This window comes from Podarcis filfolensis, assembly GCF_964270895.1.
Source record: "Podarcis filfolensis genome assembly, chromosome: 3".
Taxonomy (NCBI): domain Eukaryota; kingdom Metazoa; phylum Chordata; class Lepidosauria; order Squamata; family Lacertidae; genus Podarcis; species Podarcis filfolensis.
The window spans coordinates 117,751,309-117,769,727 of record NC_139606.1 but is presented as its reverse complement, the minus strand read 5'-3'; the positions used below and the strand labels follow the sequence as shown (position 1 = coordinate 117,769,727).

The 18,419-nt window shown below is 45.1% G+C and overlaps 1 protein-coding gene across 7 annotated transcripts in view; it reads right to left on the bottom strand.

The window, feature by feature from the left end:
• Nucleotides 1-18,419, bottom strand: part of KIF13B (kinesin family member 13B) — a 196,976-nt gene that overhangs the window by 115,043 nt on the left and 63,514 nt on the right. For all 7 annotated transcript variants that reach the window (XR_014545790.1, XR_014545791.1, XR_014545792.1 and 4 more), the window contains 5 exons: nt 16,499-16,679; nt 13,722-13,809; nt 4,348-4,482; nt 2,408-2,520; nt 467-578 (listed from right to left, as the gene is read on the bottom strand). Coding sequence is in view for 3 of the 7 variants with exons in the window: in XM_083604747.1 (XP_083460873.1) it covers nt 467-578; nt 2,408-2,520; nt 4,348-4,482; nt 13,722-13,809; nt 16,499-16,679 (629 nt within the window). In the remaining 4 variants the exon portion in view is untranslated. The remainder of the gene's footprint in view (nt 1-466; nt 579-2,407; nt 2,521-4,347; nt 4,483-13,721; nt 13,810-16,498; nt 16,680-18,419) is intronic.

Here is an 18,419-nt window from a genome sequence, read left to right as displayed (position 1 = left end):
TTGACCATTTTGGTTGCCCTCCTCTGGACACGTTCCAGTTTGTCAGTGTCCTTCTTGAACTGTGGTGCCCAGAACTGGACACAGTACTCCAGGTGAGGTCTGACCAGAGCAGAATACAGTGGCACTATTACTTCCCTTGATCTAGATGCTATACTCCTATTGATGCAGCCCAGAATTGCATTGGCTTTTTTTCCCCATTTGTCAGATGGGGCTGGGGCCAATCAGAGGCCTTTGGGAAGCCAGCAAACAGGATCTGAGCACAATTTCACTCTCCTCTCCTGTGTTTTCCAGCAGTTGGGGTTCAGAGACATCGCTGCAGAGCTAGTAGCCATCGATAGCCCTCTCCTCCCTTTCTCTCATCCTCTTTTAAAGTCATCCAAGCTGGTCACCATTGTTGTCTCCTGTGATTTAAGGCTGAGACTTCTCACCTCTCTCACCTGAAACGCCAAATGACCGTTTGACTTACTTTGAGGAGCCAGGTGAGCACCGAGTCGCGGTACGGGACAAACTTGTTCTTATTTTTCCCGGCGGCCTGATCCGCGAGGGCAGAAATGACCAACCCGAGAGTCGTGAGAGACCTGCATGGGGGAGAAAACATTTTGAAATCACATGTAGCATCATCTGGAGGACAACTTCCAAAGCTTAGCAGCATCTGACCTAGTCAAACGGCAACATATGAGCTTCACATAACTGGAATCTTGCTTTTAGCAACAAACCTCTCCCATGCAGCACTAGTAAAGGTAAATGGACCCCTGACCAGTAGGTCCAGTCGTGGCCGACTCTGGGTTTGTGGTGCTCATCTCGCTTTATTGGCCGAGGGAGCCAGCGTACAGCTTCCGGGTCATGTGGCCAGCAGGACTAAGCCGCTTCTGGCGAACCAGAGTAGCGCACAGAAACGCCGTTTACCTTCCCACTGGAGCGGTACCTATTTCTCTACTTGAACTTTGACGCGCTTTCGAACTGCTAGGTTGGCAGGAGCAGGGACCAAGCAATGGGAGCTCACCCCGTCATGGGGATTCGAACCGCTGACCTTCTGATCGGCAAGCCAAAGGCTCAGTGGTTTAACCCACAGCGCCACCCGCATCCCTTATGATGGGATTAGGAATAACCAAAACAGACATAATACAGTGGTACCTTGGTTTATGAACTTAATCCGTTCCGGAAGTCCGTTCTTAAACCAAAGCGTTCTTAAACCATAGCAGGCGTGCTTTCCCATAGCAGCGGGGGACTCAATTTATAAATGGAACACACTCAACAGGAAGCGGAACATGTTCTGCTTCCAAGGCAAAGTTCACAAACCAAAACAACTACTTCCGGGTTTGCAGAGTTCTTAATCCAAGATGTTCATAAAGATTGGAAGAAATTTAAAGTTTATCTTAAGAACTATTGTAAGATTAATGAGTGCTAAAATGTCATGGGTAATGTAAAACAGAATTGCAGCGATAAATGATTGGGTAAGAGAAAAAGGATCAAAGAAATTGAATCATAAGTAATTGAAATTAGGGGTTGTTGAAAAAGTTCAAAACAGGGATGCAGAAAAGGGAGGTATGGGGAAGTCGTCGAAATAAGGTTTAAGAAAAAAAAGGTTATGAAATTATACGTGTTTATATGTTTGTTTGTTAATGTGTTGTGTTGTGAGTTGTTAGTTTTTGTGTGTTAATATATGTTGTAAAACCAATAAAAAATTATTATAAAAAAAAATAAAAATAAATAAAAAGATGTTCATAAACCAAGCCATTCTTAAACTAAGGTACCACTGTATTTGCCAAGGACAATATGGAGCAATACGGTTAAAATAAAATAAAAAACACAGGAAGAAGAAAAGAGAACTTCACTTGCGCACCCTAAATTATTAAATGTGTCAACACAAATTGAAGTTAAAAATATTGTAGCTGTGTCAAGATTGGATTGCAATTGGATTGAATAATATTTTGGAAGCGGGATGAAAGGGAACTATTAAACCTTGGAATCTAGCACACGGGGAGTGGGCACCTAAATTGTGTAATTGGCTATATGACTGATTGGCATTTGAACTGGTATTGTAATTCGGTATGGATATAATAAGGCTTATATTGGACTTTTGTTATTGAAAACTAATAAAAACTATTTAAGTTTTTAAAAAAGGAAAAGTTAAGGATTTCTTCACGCAATGTATGTCTCCACCACACACACCTGCCATCCACAAAAGCAAAATAAATTCAGCCCAGAGACCCGTTCTAACTACCCTAATTCAGGTGTCAAAGACGGGCACTGCTGCTCCTGTGAGATCAAGCGCCCTGATCCTGCTACGTCCTTTCGTCTCTTCCTGCTATTCTCATGGAATAACGGAATGCGCTGGGTCACGCAAACCCCTTGCCATGATTCATCCCTTTAAAGTATTCAGCGCCCAATGAACCCAAGATTTTACTTGTTGATGTTGCTTCCTTCTTTCAGCCGGTCACCCGCAGCCCCAGTCTTGGTGGCTCTTTCGCTGCCCGCCAGGTCAACCAGGCTCAGCTTGCCCACCTTCTCGCCAGACGTCTGCAGAACAAAGAGCGGGGAGTTAGCCCGAAAACGCAGCTCCTGAACTCGGGCCCAAGCGACACGGTTCAGGGCACCTCCGCTTTCGGTGGAAGAAGACAAGGGAGGATGCTTCGGGAAACGGTTGGAGGGGAAGAAAACTGCGGTGCCAAAGGGATAGTGCATTTATTTATTTGACATTATGCAAACTGCTCAATTGCAGAAGCAGCGACCATATTTTTCCGTGGATAACATGCCCCCGTGTATTACACGACCCCTACTTTTGGGGAGTCAAATTTATGAAAAAGGGTGAAAAGGGGAAAGATGACCCCTGTTTTTCAACATTATTTTAGAGTACAAAAAGTAGTCTTATACACAGAAAAGTATGGTAGGTCAGGGGCTTCCAAAGGGAGAGGTGGGATTATCGGGGGACGGGGTGCTAAGAGGCAAGGCTGGAGGGAATCAAGTTCGCATGTTTTGTTTAATTAGATAAATGACATCATTTTGATTCAATTTTGAATAGACATACAATTAATGTCACTGCATTGAATTTTAACGTGTCTATGTATACACATATACATATACATTTATACACACACACACACACACACACACATATATATATAATTTTTTTGCATTACAATTTAAAATACTCATTTTACATCCTTAAGATATCAATGACTTCCCTTCTCTTTCCGTGGTTCATTTTACATATCATAAATCCCTGCATATTTTACAAAAACTATACCATTCAATATTCCATTACTGCATCCATCAAAACTTATTTACACTGTTGAATTTATCTTAATGCTGCCAGCGTTTTCAGCTGTACACAATTATTTCCCATGAAATGAAATAAAATTTATTATGGTCCCAGACCAGATTCTCATACCGTACTAAGCGAACATAAAACACAATAGAATTAAGTTTGAATTAACAATCAAATATAACAATAAACAATACGAATACATTTTCCAGTCTTCCTTAAACGCATGTTCTTCTTGTTCTCTTATTCTATACGTTAAAAATATAGACATTAACATTATTATCCTCCTTAGTGGGTTACACAAACCTCTATTTTGAAAGATGCTTTTTATAGGCTAGGGGGCCCTGAGGATGCGTTTGTGGAACCAGGGGGCAGCAGCCCCCCCAAAATGAACATCTCAGTTGACTGGAAATTAGAACCCTGGTCTCCCAGGTCCTAGTCTGGCACTCTAAGCCAGTGTTTCTCAGCCTTGGGTCCCCAGATGTTGTTGGACTACAACTCCCATCATCCATGACCACTGCTCCTGCTAGCTATGGATGATGGGAGCTGTAGTCCAATAACAGCTGAGGACCCAAGGTTGAGAAAAGCTGCTCTAACCACAACACAGCATTCGTATACTCTGTGTTGTATGCTAACCCCCTGTTTGTGTGCAAAAGCCAGTTAAACTGAGAGCATAACATGCGGTTTCTTGACTTAGGATAAAGCGAGCACACCAGTTCCACTTTCCCCAAGCTGGTGCCCTTCAGATATTTTGGGCTTCAACTTTCGTTTGCCCCAGAAACTGTAAAGACCTCTATCTACAGTATGTGGGGTGCCAATCTTCAGAAGAGACCAGAAGTGCATACTGCATTTTTCGCTCTATAAGACACACCAGACCATAAGATGCACCTAGTTTTTGGAGGAGGAAAACAATTAAAAAAATATTCTGAATCTCAGAAGCCAGAACAATAAGAGGGATCACTGCACAGCGATCCCTCTTACTGTTCTGGCTTCTGTGATAGCTGTGCAGCCTGCATTTGCTCCATAAGACGCAATCACATTTCCCCTTATAGAGCAAAAAATACGGTAATTCGAGAACTCACCCCCGACTTTGCATCGTACAATGTGTGCGTGAGGATAATCTTGAAGACGGCATGGGATCGGCTGCTCTCTTCGTTCATGTTGGTGGCGGCGACCGTCCGAGATTTATTGCCTTCGGACATCAGAGACTCTATGTCCTAAACAAAAGACAGATTGTTGGGAATGTAAAAAGGTGAAAAGCTTCTGGGAGATGATATATGATGAATTGAAAAAGATGTTGAGATATACATTTATAAAGAAACCAGAAGCATTTTTATTGGGAATGGTGGGAAGTGATATAACTAGAAAAGAATGCAAGTTGTTTTTATATGCAGTAACAGCAGCTAGAATATTAATGGCCCAAAAATGGAAGCAAGAAGAGTTGCCGACGAAAGAAGAATGGAGGATGAAGTTAATGGACTATGCAGAATTAGACAAACTAACAGGAAGGATCCGAAACCGACGTGACCAGAAATTTGCCAAAGACTGGAGTAAAATAGACGTTTGTAGGTTTGCAAGAAGTTCTGTGAGGAGTATTATGGGAAGTATTGTTAAAATGATAAGGGGGAGAGCATAGGTTAAGAAAGGTAAAGACAATACAAAATTAAGTAATGTTTAAGAAGGGTGTAAGATGGAGGATCATCAGATGTGCTGATGGAAGTCCAATAAGATTGTATTTGTAATAATCTGTGCGGTATGTTCTATAATTTGTATGCTAAAATCAATAAAAACGTATTTTAAAAAAACCCAAAGACAGATTGAAATGCAAGCGCAGTGAGGATCTGCAGGAAGGCAGGCGCGGCGCGAACACATCAGGGAGAACTTCCTAAATTTGAGCGTGGCTTCACACTTCACACAGAGGTAGCTGCCTGATCCTCACTGCAAACCGGTGCTTGGGATCTCTCCATTAAATCACTGGGTTTCTGTGGGTGGGTCAGGACCAAGTAGGCAGTTTGTGCTCCAACTGAAAGCAGAGAGCAGCACCAGGTGCACAACTGCCGTTTTCATTAGAGAAAGAAAAGCCATTTAGATTTATGTCCATTCCCATCCAAAAGGTTCATGGAGAGTTAGAAGATATCCCGAGGATCGTCTAAGTCAGGGGTCAGCAAACTTTTTCAGCAGGGGGCCGGTCCACTTTCCCTCAGACCTTGTGGGGGGCCGGACTATATTTTGGAAGGAAAAAAATTGAACAAATTCCTATGCCCCACAAATAACCCAGAGATGCATTTTAAATAAAAGGACACATTCTTCTCATGTAAAAACACGCTGATTCCCAGACCGTCCGTGGGCGGCATTTAGAAGGCGATTGGGCCGGATCCGGCCTTAGTTTGCCTACCCATGGTCTAAGCCAACTCTCCTACAGTACAGTAGTACCTTGGTTCTTAAACCCCTTGGTACTCAGAAAACTTGGAATACAAACATTACAAACCCAGAAGTAAGTGTTCTGGTTTGCGAACGTTTTTGGGAAGCCGAACATGCTCTGTTTTGAGTGTTATGCTTCCGTTTTGAGCATTACGCTGAGGTCTGTCTGTTTTTGCTATTTATTTTGCGTTTTTGTTTTTGCGGCTCTTTTTTGTTTCGTTTTTGCAACTGTGTGGAACCCAGTTCAGCTACTGAATGATTGACTGTGTGACTGAAGTACACTGTTCACGGCTTTCATTTTATGGATCAACGGTCCCGTTAGATAGTAAAATTCATGTTAAATTGCTGTTTTAGGGGTTGTTTTTAAAAGTCTGGAACGGATTAATCCATTTTGCATTACTTTCTATGGGAAAGCGTGCCTTGGTTTTGGAACGGACTTCCGGAACGGATTAAGTTTGAGAACCAAGGTACCACTGTATGCAGCCATCCCATAAGGAGATCGAACCTGCAACCTTGGCATTATCAGCAAGATGCTATAACCCAGGGGCAGGCAACCTAAGGGCCGTGGGCCAGATGCGGCCCAAACGCCTTCTAAATCTGGCCTGCGGACGGTCCGGGAATCAGCGTGTTTTTATATGAGTTTCCTTTTATTTATATATGTTTCCTTTTATTTAAAATGCATCTCTGGGTTATTTGTGGGGCATAGGAATTCGTTAATTTTTATTTTTATTTTCAAAATATAGTCCGGCCCACCACATGGTCTGAGGGACGGTGGACCGGCCCCTTGATGAAAAAGGTTGCTGACCCTGCTCTAACCTATTGAACTATCAAGGCTGACAGGGCAACTACCGTATTTTTCTGTATATAAGACACCCCCATGTATAAGATGCCCCCCAAAGGGGGACTAAATTTAAAGAAAATGAGGGGAGATGGCCCAAAGTTGTTGAGTTTTTTTAGGGGGAATTGCACGCACGCCATCACCCCAGCAGCGCCCTGCTGGGGGTTGACAAAGTGGGCAGCCGCTCCCCCCACGCCACTGTGGGCGGGAAGCTCCGTAGAGCGCGGGCCGCCAACCACCTGGCTGGTGGCTTCCCCTACACAAAATGTTTCCTAGAGCATGCGCCTCCCACAGAGGCATGGGCGGGGGGAAGTTGAACTCCCCCCCATTACCCATGTATAGGACGACCCCCATTTTTTGACATGATTTTTGAGTCAAAAAAACCCACGTCTAATACACGGAAAAATACGGTAATTTCAGCATTCTTGATTCCATGTCCCTAAAGTGAATCACAGTGAAAATATATTGCACACATGTTGGGGGGTGCAAGTTGAGGTGAACCCCCCCTGTATTTACTGAACTCAAATACCACCCCCAACATACTCCGAGTACCACGGGTAATCAGTGTCTGCGATGCGCATTTTTGCCAATTCTGTATTTTATGCACTGATTTTACTGCACACTTCTTAGATACAGCCGAGTGAAGTGATACAGAAAGAACGCCAAACTGCTAATTAATTAATTTATACGCCACTTAATGCCGAAATAGGCTTCTGAGCCGCTCATGAGCACAAGAGCTGGTTATCCAAGCATGAAAATGTTGCGTAACGTTACAAAAATAAACCTGAAAATGGAAGCAGAAGATGAGGCAGCTCTCAGCTGATCGTGGAGAAGGCTGCCCTCAGCTCCTCCTCTCCCTTGCTATCTCAGATACAGGGCTGTTCCTTTTTAAAATCCATTTATTTAATGTTCATTTTAATTATTTATTCCCCCCCCTTTTTTTTTTAAATGGAAGCATTCTTGAAGCAGCTAACACAGCACGCTGGCGCTTCGTGGAAAGAGCTCTTTCCTCAATACATGCAGGAAAAAGAGGGCTAGGCTTATCACGGAATCCTAGGATCAGAGAGCTGGAAGGGACCCCAAGTTTCATCTAGTCCAGCCCCTACAATGCCTGCATCCCGGGAGATGGCCTACCGCAGAGGAGGCGAAAGGAATGGGGCTCTGTTTGCACCAGATATTCAAAGCACACTTGTTGTTTAGTCATTTAGTCGTGTCTGATTCTTCGTGACCCCCTGGACCAGAGCACACCAGGCACTTCTGTCTTCTACTCCTCCCGCAGCTTGATGAAACTCATGCTGGTAGCTTCGAGAACACTATCCAACCATCTCGTCGTCTGTCGTCCCCTTCTCCTTGTGCCCTCCATCTTTCCCAACATCAGGGTCTTTTCCAGGGAGTCTTCTCTTCTCATGAGGTGGCCAAAGTATTGGAGCCTCAGCTTCAGGATCTGTCCTTCCAGTGAGCACTCAGGGCTGATTTCCTTCAGAATGGATAGGTTTGATCTTCTTGCAGTCCATGGGACTCTCAAGAGTCTCCTCCAGCACCATAATTCAAAAGCATCAATTCTTCGTCGATCAGCCTTCTTGATGGTCCAGCTCTCACTTCCATACATCACTACTGGGATGCACCATAGCTTTTACTATATGGACCTTTGTCGGCAAGGTGACGTCTCTACTTTTCAAAGCACACAGCTTCCCCCAAAAGAATCCTGGGAACTGTAGTTTGAGGGTGCTGGGAACTGTAGCTCTGTGAAGGGTAAACGACATGTGCCGTCTAGGGCTGGAAAACCCCTAGTTCAAAATCTGACTGTAAAGGGAATTGGGGTTGCTCGTGCGTAAGGGGGCTGCTGCTCTAGGCAACGTTGTCTGGCTAAACCTTTCCCTGGCTGGACAGCCCTTTCTCCGTGGCTGTGTCAGTCACTGGCAGAATCCGTCAGTGGGCGTTTCCTGAACTTCTTCCAACATAAAAGCTCCTTGACGCCAAGTCTACGCCTAGCCTCCCTGCGCGGAAGTCTTCTGCGCAGAGTGGGCGTGGCCAGCGGAGGTCCTGGGCTCTCCCCGCTGGTCTCTGTGGAAGAGTCTTGGAGCCATCTCTCCGAAGTCCTTCCCTGCTCCCCTTTCTTCCTGGTGTCACGCCGATTTCCTTCCCCAAAGGAAGTGTTCTCCCTCTCCCTGCTGGTCCCTTCTCCTGCATCGTTGGGGAGCCTTACCTCCACTCTTGGCTCTGATGGCAGTTCCCTGACACTGACTATGCTTAAAACAACAATTGGCAAGAAGCCAGAAACATTCCTTTTAGGAATTATAACAAATGACATCCCAAAAGAGAAGCTTTTTATATGCAACAGCTGCCGCAAGGTTATTGACTGCAAAAAATTGGAAATCAGAAGAAGTGCCAACATTGAGAGATTGGCACAATAATTTTTTTGAAATGATTAAATTAGCAAAAACGACGGCAACAATTAGAACGCAATCTAATCAAAATCTCAAACAGGAATGGAAATGTGTAGATGAAAACATGACCAAAAGATGCTCCAACTGGAGTTTATTGGTATGTATAGACTGATTTCACAAAGTTAAGTTAAGTTAAACTAAGTTAAACTAAGCTAAGCAGATATATAAGATTGGGTGTTTAAGTATTAAGATACAAAATTACAATCTCAATAATAAAGTTACAAAATAATAACAAGGAAGTCACAGGGCAAGAAGAAAGAAATGGATAAATGTTGGCACATAATGAAATGTGAAAATGTGAATTTGCGAATATAATGTATATGTATCAATATGTAAAGATTTCATATATGTATTGCAACATTAATAATAAATAAATTAAGTGAAAAACAAACAACAACAAAAACCAAAATCCGGCTATGGTCGTTCCTGAGCCTTCATGTTGCCCATCTGCGATAACATCAAAATATAACTCTCTTTCAGGACTGCTGTAAGAATTAGCAAAACAACGTACATCTCGTGCTATCCATGAACTCTTGCGGAGAGATGCCGTTTCAAGGGAGCTGTACACAACTCACATTCCTTCCCTTATTTTGACAAGTCGGCTGGGTAACAAAACATTAATTCAGAGCAAAGGAAACATTCTGGCCGCACAGAACAATCCGGCCTCGAAATTAAACAAGCTTCGAGCTCGGAAGATAAACCCCCCCAAATTAACCCATCGCGAGAGCTGCTGGGTTGATTCCGTTCTGAGAAACAGTTTCTATCCAAATGCAATTTTGGTTTTAAACGCAGTGTAAGGTAGTCTCTATGGGAGTATATTGTATTTAATTATGGGGTACCAGAGTTTTTAGGGGGTTAACCAGGCTGGGAAAGCTGGCTTGTATTGTTTTTAACACTCGATTGGAAGCCGCACAGAGTGGCTGGGGAAACTTGGCCAGATGGGTGAGGTATAAACAGTAAAAAAATTATTATTATTATTATTATTATTATTATTATTATTATTATTATGGACGCGGGTGGCGTTGTGGGTTAAACCACAGAGCCTAGGACTTGCCGATCAGAAGGTCAGCGGTTCAAATCCCCACGACAGGGTGAGCTCCCGTTGCTCGGTCCCTGCTCCTGCCCACCTAGCAGTTCAAAAGCACGTCAAAGTGCAAGTAGATAAATAGGTACCGCTCCAGCGGGAAGGTAAACAGCGTTTCTGTGTGCTGCTCTGGTTCGCCAGAAGTGGCTTAGTCATGCTGGTCACATGACCCGGAAGCTGTACGCTGGCTCCCTCGGCCAATAAAGCGAGATGAGCAACGCAACCCCAGAGTCGGCCACGACTGGACCTAATCGTCAGGGGTCCCTTTACCTTTTGAGGTTGTCTCTATGGGAATATATTGTATTTAATTATGGGATATCAGAGTTTTTAGGGGGTTAACTAGGCTGGGATAGCTGGCTTGTTGGTTTTTCGAATGTCTGATGTAGATTTTTTCAGTTTCGTTGTTCTGTATGGGACAATGACAATAAAGATTATCGTATCGTATCGTTCTGCTCAGGGCTTCATTTCCAACTATGCAAGGCACACCCCTTTCCTCCAGAGTAAGCCTGGAGTCCTGGCTCTGCGATCTGGGAGTCCCCCACTTCTCAGTGGTGAAGGAAAGGCACTGTGCATCTGTCCAACATAAGAACAGGGGGGGAGCGTGCTGGATCAGTCCAGTGGCGTCTTGCTCTCACAGCAGTTGACTGGATGCAATCAGGATCTGAACGCAAGAGCCCTCTCACCCCTGGGGTTTCCAGAAACTGTTACATGGAACCATTGCTGTCTCCAGCTATGGAAGCAGAGCACAAAGAATGTGGCCGGCAGCCATCCATAGCCCTTTCCTCCAAGCCTGATGAGGAACGGTCGAAGGAGCTGGGTATGTTCAGGCTGGGAAAGAGGAGACTGAGAGGAACTATGATGTTGTTGTTGTTTAGTCGTTTAGTCGTGTCCGACTCTTCGTGACCCCCTGGACCAGAGCATGCCAGGCACTCCTGTCTTCCACTGCCTCCCGCAGTTGGGTCAAACTCATGCTGGTAGCTTCGAGAACACTGTCCCACCATCTCGTCCTCTGTCGTCCCCTTCTCCTTGTGCCCTCCATCTTTCCCAATATCAGGGTCTTTTCCAGGGAGTCTTCTCTTCTCATGAGGGGGTCAAAGTCTTGGAGCCTCAGCTTCAGGATCTGTCCTTCCAGTGAGCACTCAGGGCTGGTTTCCTTCAGAATGGAGAGGTTTGATCTTCTTGCAGTCCATGGGACTCTCAAGTGTCTCCTCCAGCACCAGAATTCAAAAGCATCAAGTCTTTGGCGATCAGCCTTCTTTATGGTCCAGCTCTCACTTCCATACATCACTACTGGGAAAACCATAGCTTGAACTATACGGACCTTTGTTGGCAAGGTGATGTCTCTGCTTTTTAAGATGCTGTCTAGGTTTGTCATTGCTTTTCTCCCAAGAAGCAGGCGTCTTTTGATTTCGTGGCTGCTGTCACCATCTGCAGTGATCATGGAGCCCAAGAAAGTAAAATCTCTCACTGCCTCCATTTCTTCCCCTTCTATTTTCCAGGAGGTGATGGGCCCAGTGGCCATGGTCTTAGTTTTTTTGATGTTGAGCTTCAGACCATATTTTGCGCTCTCCTCTTTCACCCTCATTAAAAGGTTCTTTAATTCCTCCTCACTTTCTGCCGTCTATGATAGCCATCTTCAAATATCTCAAGAGCTGTCACGTAGAAGGTGGAGTAAGCTTGTTTTCTCTTGCTCTGGAGGCTAGTACACAAACCAATGGATTCAAGTTACAAGTTCAAGTCCTACCCCCCGAGCAAAGAAAATAAGCTTGCTCCATCTTCCATGGGACAGCCCTTGAGATATTTGAAGATGGCTCTCATACCTCCTCTTTTCCAGGCTAAACATACCCAGCTCCTTCGACCGTTCCTCATCAGGCTTGGCTTCCAGACCCTTGATCATCTCAGTCACCCTCCTCTGCACAACTTCCAGCTTGTCAACATCCTTCTTAAATTGTGGCGCCCAGAACTGGGCACGGTATTTGCCCAAGAAAGAAGTTAAATTATTTTTGTATGCCACAACTGTTGCTTGTATTTTGTTAACTAAAAAGTGGAAAACCCAAGAATTACCAACAACAGAAGAATGGCAGATGAAGATGATGGATTTTTCGGAGCTAGCCGACCTAACCGGAAGAGTCCGCGACCAGGAGGAGGAGGAGTATCAGGAAGAGTGGAAAAAAAATTAATGATTATCTAGTTAAATTTGTTAAGTTAAATTAACTGAAAATAGCTTGCAGATACTTAATTGGCTTAGGATTTTATTTATGTTAAGTGATGAATTAATATGTTTAATTCCATAAGGTGAAGATTTAAGGATGTTAATGTTTAAGTTAAATTTCATAAGAATTGGGATTTGGAAAACCATTAAAAGGACATGCAATGAAATTCAACCAAGGGGAAGCGAGGAAGTCACTTAACAAAGATATTAAGTGTAATTTTCAATAAGGCTATGATTTATGTTTGTTTGTCTTGTGTGTTTGTTTGTTTATAATATTGTGAAAACTAATAAAATTTTTGAAAGAAAACAAAAACAAAACTGGACACGGTATTGCAGGTGAATGAAGATCGGCGACAGGAACAAGGAGGGAATTCAAATTTACATCGGGAACAAGGGTGGGAGGAGAACGGCAGTGCCTCTGAGACCCTAACGGGCCACCGTAGAGGCGATGCTTGGGGCGGGGAGCAGATCCAGCCCCCAAAGAGAACGTCACAGCCATCGCTGCCACTGCAGAAGCAAGTAATGCAGTCCTTGGAGATTGGATCTGCTGCCCCTGTGTATCCTGCCGCCTGAGGCAGTCGCCTCATCTTGCCTCATGAGTGGGCCGGCACCAGGCAGATTCAACATAAGGCTGCTCCCTGTGTTTGTGGCTTTGTCTCCTTTTTGTTCTCCACGTGTGGCTGCTGCAAACACAGCCAAGAGGCCCAGGCCACTTTCCTTGCATGCTAAACTTTCTTTAAGTGCTTCAGGCTATCGCTAACATTTCTGCAAACGGTGTACTCGCTCCTTAAACCGGTTTTACAAGATTTTTTTATTTACTTTTTTGAAGACTGGGGGAATGAAGGCGTTCGAGACCTCTGTGTACGCCTGCGAGAGCATATCATATCCTTAATCCTGGCAGGGCTTGTATACCCAGAGGTGGGCGATACGGAACACCAACCTATGATTAAGGAATAGACTTGCAAATATTCAAGTTTTCCTGAAGCGGAGCCCGGCTGGTGCCAAGGGGAGGCATCCCAATCACAGAGGCAGGATAGGTATTTAATTTGTTTTAATTTGTGCCTGATTCATTAAAACCAGATGTCAAAGAGAAAAAGAACTACCAGACTTTTAGAAGACATCTGAAGGCAGCCCTGTTCAGGGAAGCTTTTAATGTTTAATAGACTATTGTATTTTAATATTCTGTTGGATGTTGCCCAGAGTGGCTGGGGAAACCCAGCCAGATGGGCGGTGTATAAATTATTATTATTATTATTATTATTATTATTATTATTATTATTATTTGGAAAAACGGTAAAAATGATTCTGCAAAAAAACCAAAGCACCACCTAAGTCCAGCACCTTGTTTTCACAGCTGCAAACCACGGTTTACTGGACTGGGACCATCGCATCTCAACTGCACCATTGTTATTTTCTTTGACTGCTATTGCCACGAAACAATTAGATTTCTTTACCTTGTAACAGGCAACAGCCAGTTTAGAAAGCCCATCCACGTAAGGTCCGTAAACGCTGTGCTCTCTGACTTTCAACGACTGTCGACTCCTGTTTCCAAAGCAAGCACAGAGAATAAGGTGTTACTCTCCTTGCAAATGTTGGGCCCACGACCCAGGCAGCCGATGCTAAGTGCTACCGATTTCCAACGGGAGAGTTGAGTCATGTGCTTAAACCCTTCCTCTTGAAACCAAAGGATGCTCAGCTTAGATCAGGCCCAGTGTGCTCCAAGTCACGGCACATTTTGCCAACGGATTCCCGCAATTGGTGGAGGGTAGGAATGCAACCACACAACTTTTTTAAAAAAGAGATAGAAGAGATAAGAACTGCGCATTCCTTTCCACACTAACAGGGAAGTACAGGCAAATAACTGTTAACACTTCTTTAGGTTTGAAAGGCATTCGAGTTAACGCAAGGCGACAATTATCATGGGAGCGCTGGGAAGAGGGAAGGTTAAGAGATATTTGCCAAGGACATACGTCTGGGGCTATTTAGACTTCCCGCTCCTTTCACAACTTAGCCTTGACCCTCCAAAGATGAAGTTCTCTGATGCAGAAAGACTGAAACTCCAAATATAAGCAATTGCACGAGCATTTATTACAGTGTGTTGCTGTTGTTAGACGTGACTGCATTGTTTTCGTAATTCTAAATTATTCAAAACTGTTTGTAAGGCTGTATTTTATATTGCTGTAACCCGCCTTAGGGTGAAGGGCAGGTAATATATTTAAATACTGTATTTTTTGCTCTATAAGACTCACTTTTTCCCTCCTAAAAAGTAAGGGGGAATGTGTGTGCGTCTTATGGAGCGAATGCAGGCTGCGCAGCTACCCCACAAGCCAGAACAGCAAGAGGGATTGCTGCTTTCACTGTGCAGCGATCCCTCTTGCTGTTCTGGCTTCTGAGATTCAGAATATTTTTTTTCTTGTTTTCCTCCTCCAAAAACTAGGTGCGTCTTGTGGTCTGGTGCGTCTTATAGAGCGAAAAATACGGTAATTATAATAGTAGTAGTAATAATAATAATAATTATAATAATAACAGCAACAGGCAGCCCAAACAGGTAAAGTCAATCCCTTCTCTCCCAGCAGCATGGTCTCAATCTGATTTGAGAGGAGTGGAGCTGCAATTTAAAAGAAAAATAAAGTGAAACATGGGAGATCCCAGTTATGGAATTGCCACATTAACTGCAGTTCTGACTAGACGTACTAGGAATGCATGAAACTGTCTTCTACCACCAGTCCACCTATCTCAGTATTGTCTACAATGGCCGGCAGAGGCTCTCCAGTAAGGCTGGGAGATATAGTGATATATCGTCCAAAACCAGTTTCAAGTCCGTATCACGATATTGATTTCATAGTTTTGACCTGGCAATATACGGCAAATCATGGTGTGTCTGTGTGCTATGTAAAATCAGGACGCGGGAGAAACCGTGAAGCCAGTCAATGACTCTACATAAAAGACATTTGAAGGCAGCCCTGTTTAGGGAGGTTTTTAATGTTTGATGTTTTATTGTGTTTTTCATATTCTGTTGGGAGCCGCCCAGAGTGGCTGGGGAAACCCAGACAGATGGGCGGGGTATTATTATTAATAGTTCCATCCTTATTTCAGACATTGCGATATACAGTCGTACCTCGGAAGTCGAATCCATTTCAGAAGTCCGGTTGACTTCCAAAACGTTCAGAAACCAAGGCGCGGCTTCCTGCAGCCAATAGGAAGCTACGGAACCTGCGTCGGACATTCGGGTTCCAAAGAATGTTCACGAACTAGAACGCTCACTTCCAGGTTTGCGGCGTTCGGGAGCCAAACCATTTGAGTCGCAATGTGAAGTTCGACTTCCGAGGTACCACTGTATAAGTACACTGCGATGTTTGGCTGGTGATACATCACAATGTCGAAAACCCAATGCAGTGGTGCCTCTGGTTGCGAACGGGATCCATTCTGGAGCCCCATTCACAACCTGAGCAGAATGCAACCCGTGTCTGTGGGTCGCGATTCGCCACTTCTGCGCATGTGCATGACATCATTTTGAGTGTCTGCGCATGCGCGAGCGGCGAAACCCAGATGTAACCCGTTCCGTTTTTTAACCTGAGGTATGACTGTATTAGGGACACGGGTGACGCTGTGGGTTAAACCACAGAGCCTAGGACTTGCCGATCAGAAGGTCGGCGGTTTGAATCCCTGCGACGGGGTAAGCTCCCGTTGCTCGGTCCCTGCTCCAGCCAACCTAGCAGTTTGAAAGTACATCAAAGTGCAAGTAGATAAACAGGTATCACTCCGGCAGGAAGGTAAACGGCGTTTCCATGTGCTGCTCTGGTTCGCCAGAAGCAGCTTTGTCATGCTGGCCACATGACCCGGAAGCTGTCTGTGGACAACCGCTGGCTCCCTCGGCCAATAAAGCGAGATGAGCGCCGCAACCCCAGAGTGGGTCACGACTGGACCTAATGGTCAGGAGTCCCTTTACCTTTAACTATGACTGTATTGCTTAGCCCTACTCTGCAGGAGTCCTGCAGCCCCACCCATGGCTCTGCAGCCCCACCCAAAAACGCTGAGGATATTTCTCAAGCAAAGCACACACCCTCTGCTACGGAGGCTGGCCCTCCCCACTAAACGAAAACTGTCCATTTTGTTCAGAGAAATACACGTTCGTTCGGCTGGCCCCTCCGAAGGCATGCCTTGAGAAAAGGCAGGCTTTCACCGCCTGGATCAATAGGTTGTTGGCCACCTTGATTGCTGCCACGCTTACCCCTTTGGGTCCAGCAGGTCCCGGACTTTCTCGTTGTAAATCTCCATGTAGGAAACCTCCACTTTGAAGCTCTGCTCTTCGCTCTCCTCTTTCTGGGCCCTTTCGAAGAGCGTGCTGCACAGGCGAGGGATTAGTCCAGGCTGGTCAGCGGTGCCCATCATGGTATAAGACTTTCCGGACCCTGCGGGAAAAGGGGAGGAAGACGCGCTTTAGGAGGAAGGGAAGAGAAGGCCGGCGGATAGGAAGAAAGGGAGAATTTCAGGGTGCCTTCGTAAACGAGCCACCAAGGAGATCGGCAAAAAAAAAAAAGGGAGTGTTCTAGATTTGCAGGTGGGAAGGTGAAACAAAACTACAGCCATACCTCATGTTACATCTGCTTCATGTTAGGTTCTTTCAGGTTACGTCGCGCGGTGACCCGGAAGTACCAGAAGGGGTTACTTCCGGGTTTCGCCTCTCGCGCATGCGTAGAAGCGCAAAATGACATCACGCACATGCGCGGAAGTGGCGAATCGCAACCTGCGCATGCGCAGATGCACCGCTGCTGGTTGCGTTCTTTTCATGTTGTGAACAGGCCTCTGGAACGAATCCCGTCCACAACCAGAGGTACCACTGTACACCAAATTCCTGGAAAAAATTCCACAGGAAGACATATCCTTCCGCAAACGTTAATGTACAGTTGTACCTCTGCTTACGTATCCCTCTGGAAACATGAACTTTGGGATGCAAACACGGCAAACCCAAAGTATTTTTCCAGGTATCGCCACATGCGCATGTGCAGAAGCGCTCAACACGTCGTGCGCATGCGCAGAGGTGCTAAACCACACTGCACACATGCGCAGAAGTAGTCCTCTGGTTGGAAATTCCTCAGAACACGGCCGGACCTCTGGAACGGATCCCATTCGCAACTGGAGGTGCCACCGTACTGATCTCTGGCCTTTCCTGCTGTAGTCGCAGCTAGACTGGTGACTGGGAGTGGTCGCTGGGACTACATAACACCGGTCCTGAAAGAATTACATTGGTCCCCAGTACATTTCTGAGCACAATTCAAAGAGTTGGTGCTGAACTTTAAAGCCCTAAACGGCCTCGGCCCAGTAGACCTGAAGGAGCGTCTCCATCCCCATTGCTCAGCCTGGACACTGAGGTCCAGCTCTGAAGGCCTTCTGGTGGTTCCCTCATTGCGAGAAGCAAGGTTACAGGGAACCAGGCAGAGGGCCTTCTCGGTGGTGGTGCCCGCCCTGTGGAACGCCCTCCCGTCAGATGTCAAGGAAATAAACAACTATCTGACTTTTAGAAGACATCTGAAGGCAGCCCTGTTTAGGGAAGTTTTTAATGTTTGATGTTTTAAAGTTTTTAATGTTTGACCTCAAACAGGTCAGGGAGCAGTGGAAAGGTGCGCAGCCTTCCTGCTGCTCCGCGAGCTTGTGGGGCTGGCGGTGGGGGGAAGCGCTGCCTCAAACCGCCAGCCTCAAAGAGCAGGTTGGGGCTGGCGGGGGAAACCCAGGTCCCCCCCACCAGCCCCATGAACCACACATTCGCTCCATAAGACGCACAGACATTTCCCCTTAGATTTTAAGAGGAAAAAAGTGTGTCTTATGCAGTGAAAAATACGGTATATTATACTTGCAGAAACAAAGTAATCAATAGACTCGATGGCAGGATTTAAATAAACATTCACACTATTAGTATTAGAAAATGTCTAGAAGTTAGAGAAATACTATGGTGTATTTACTTTTACCTTTATGTTTTTAGGTTTGATGTTATGTTATTAATAACTTTTTCTGTTAGGAGGTAGCAAAGTGGGTGAAACAAACCAGAAGCGGAAGTTGGGGAAAGCCCTGGAGGGGAGGGAGGGAGGAATATATAGTAAATGTTAAGACTTTGAGATGTATGTAATGAATGAAAAAGAAAAATGAATAAAAAA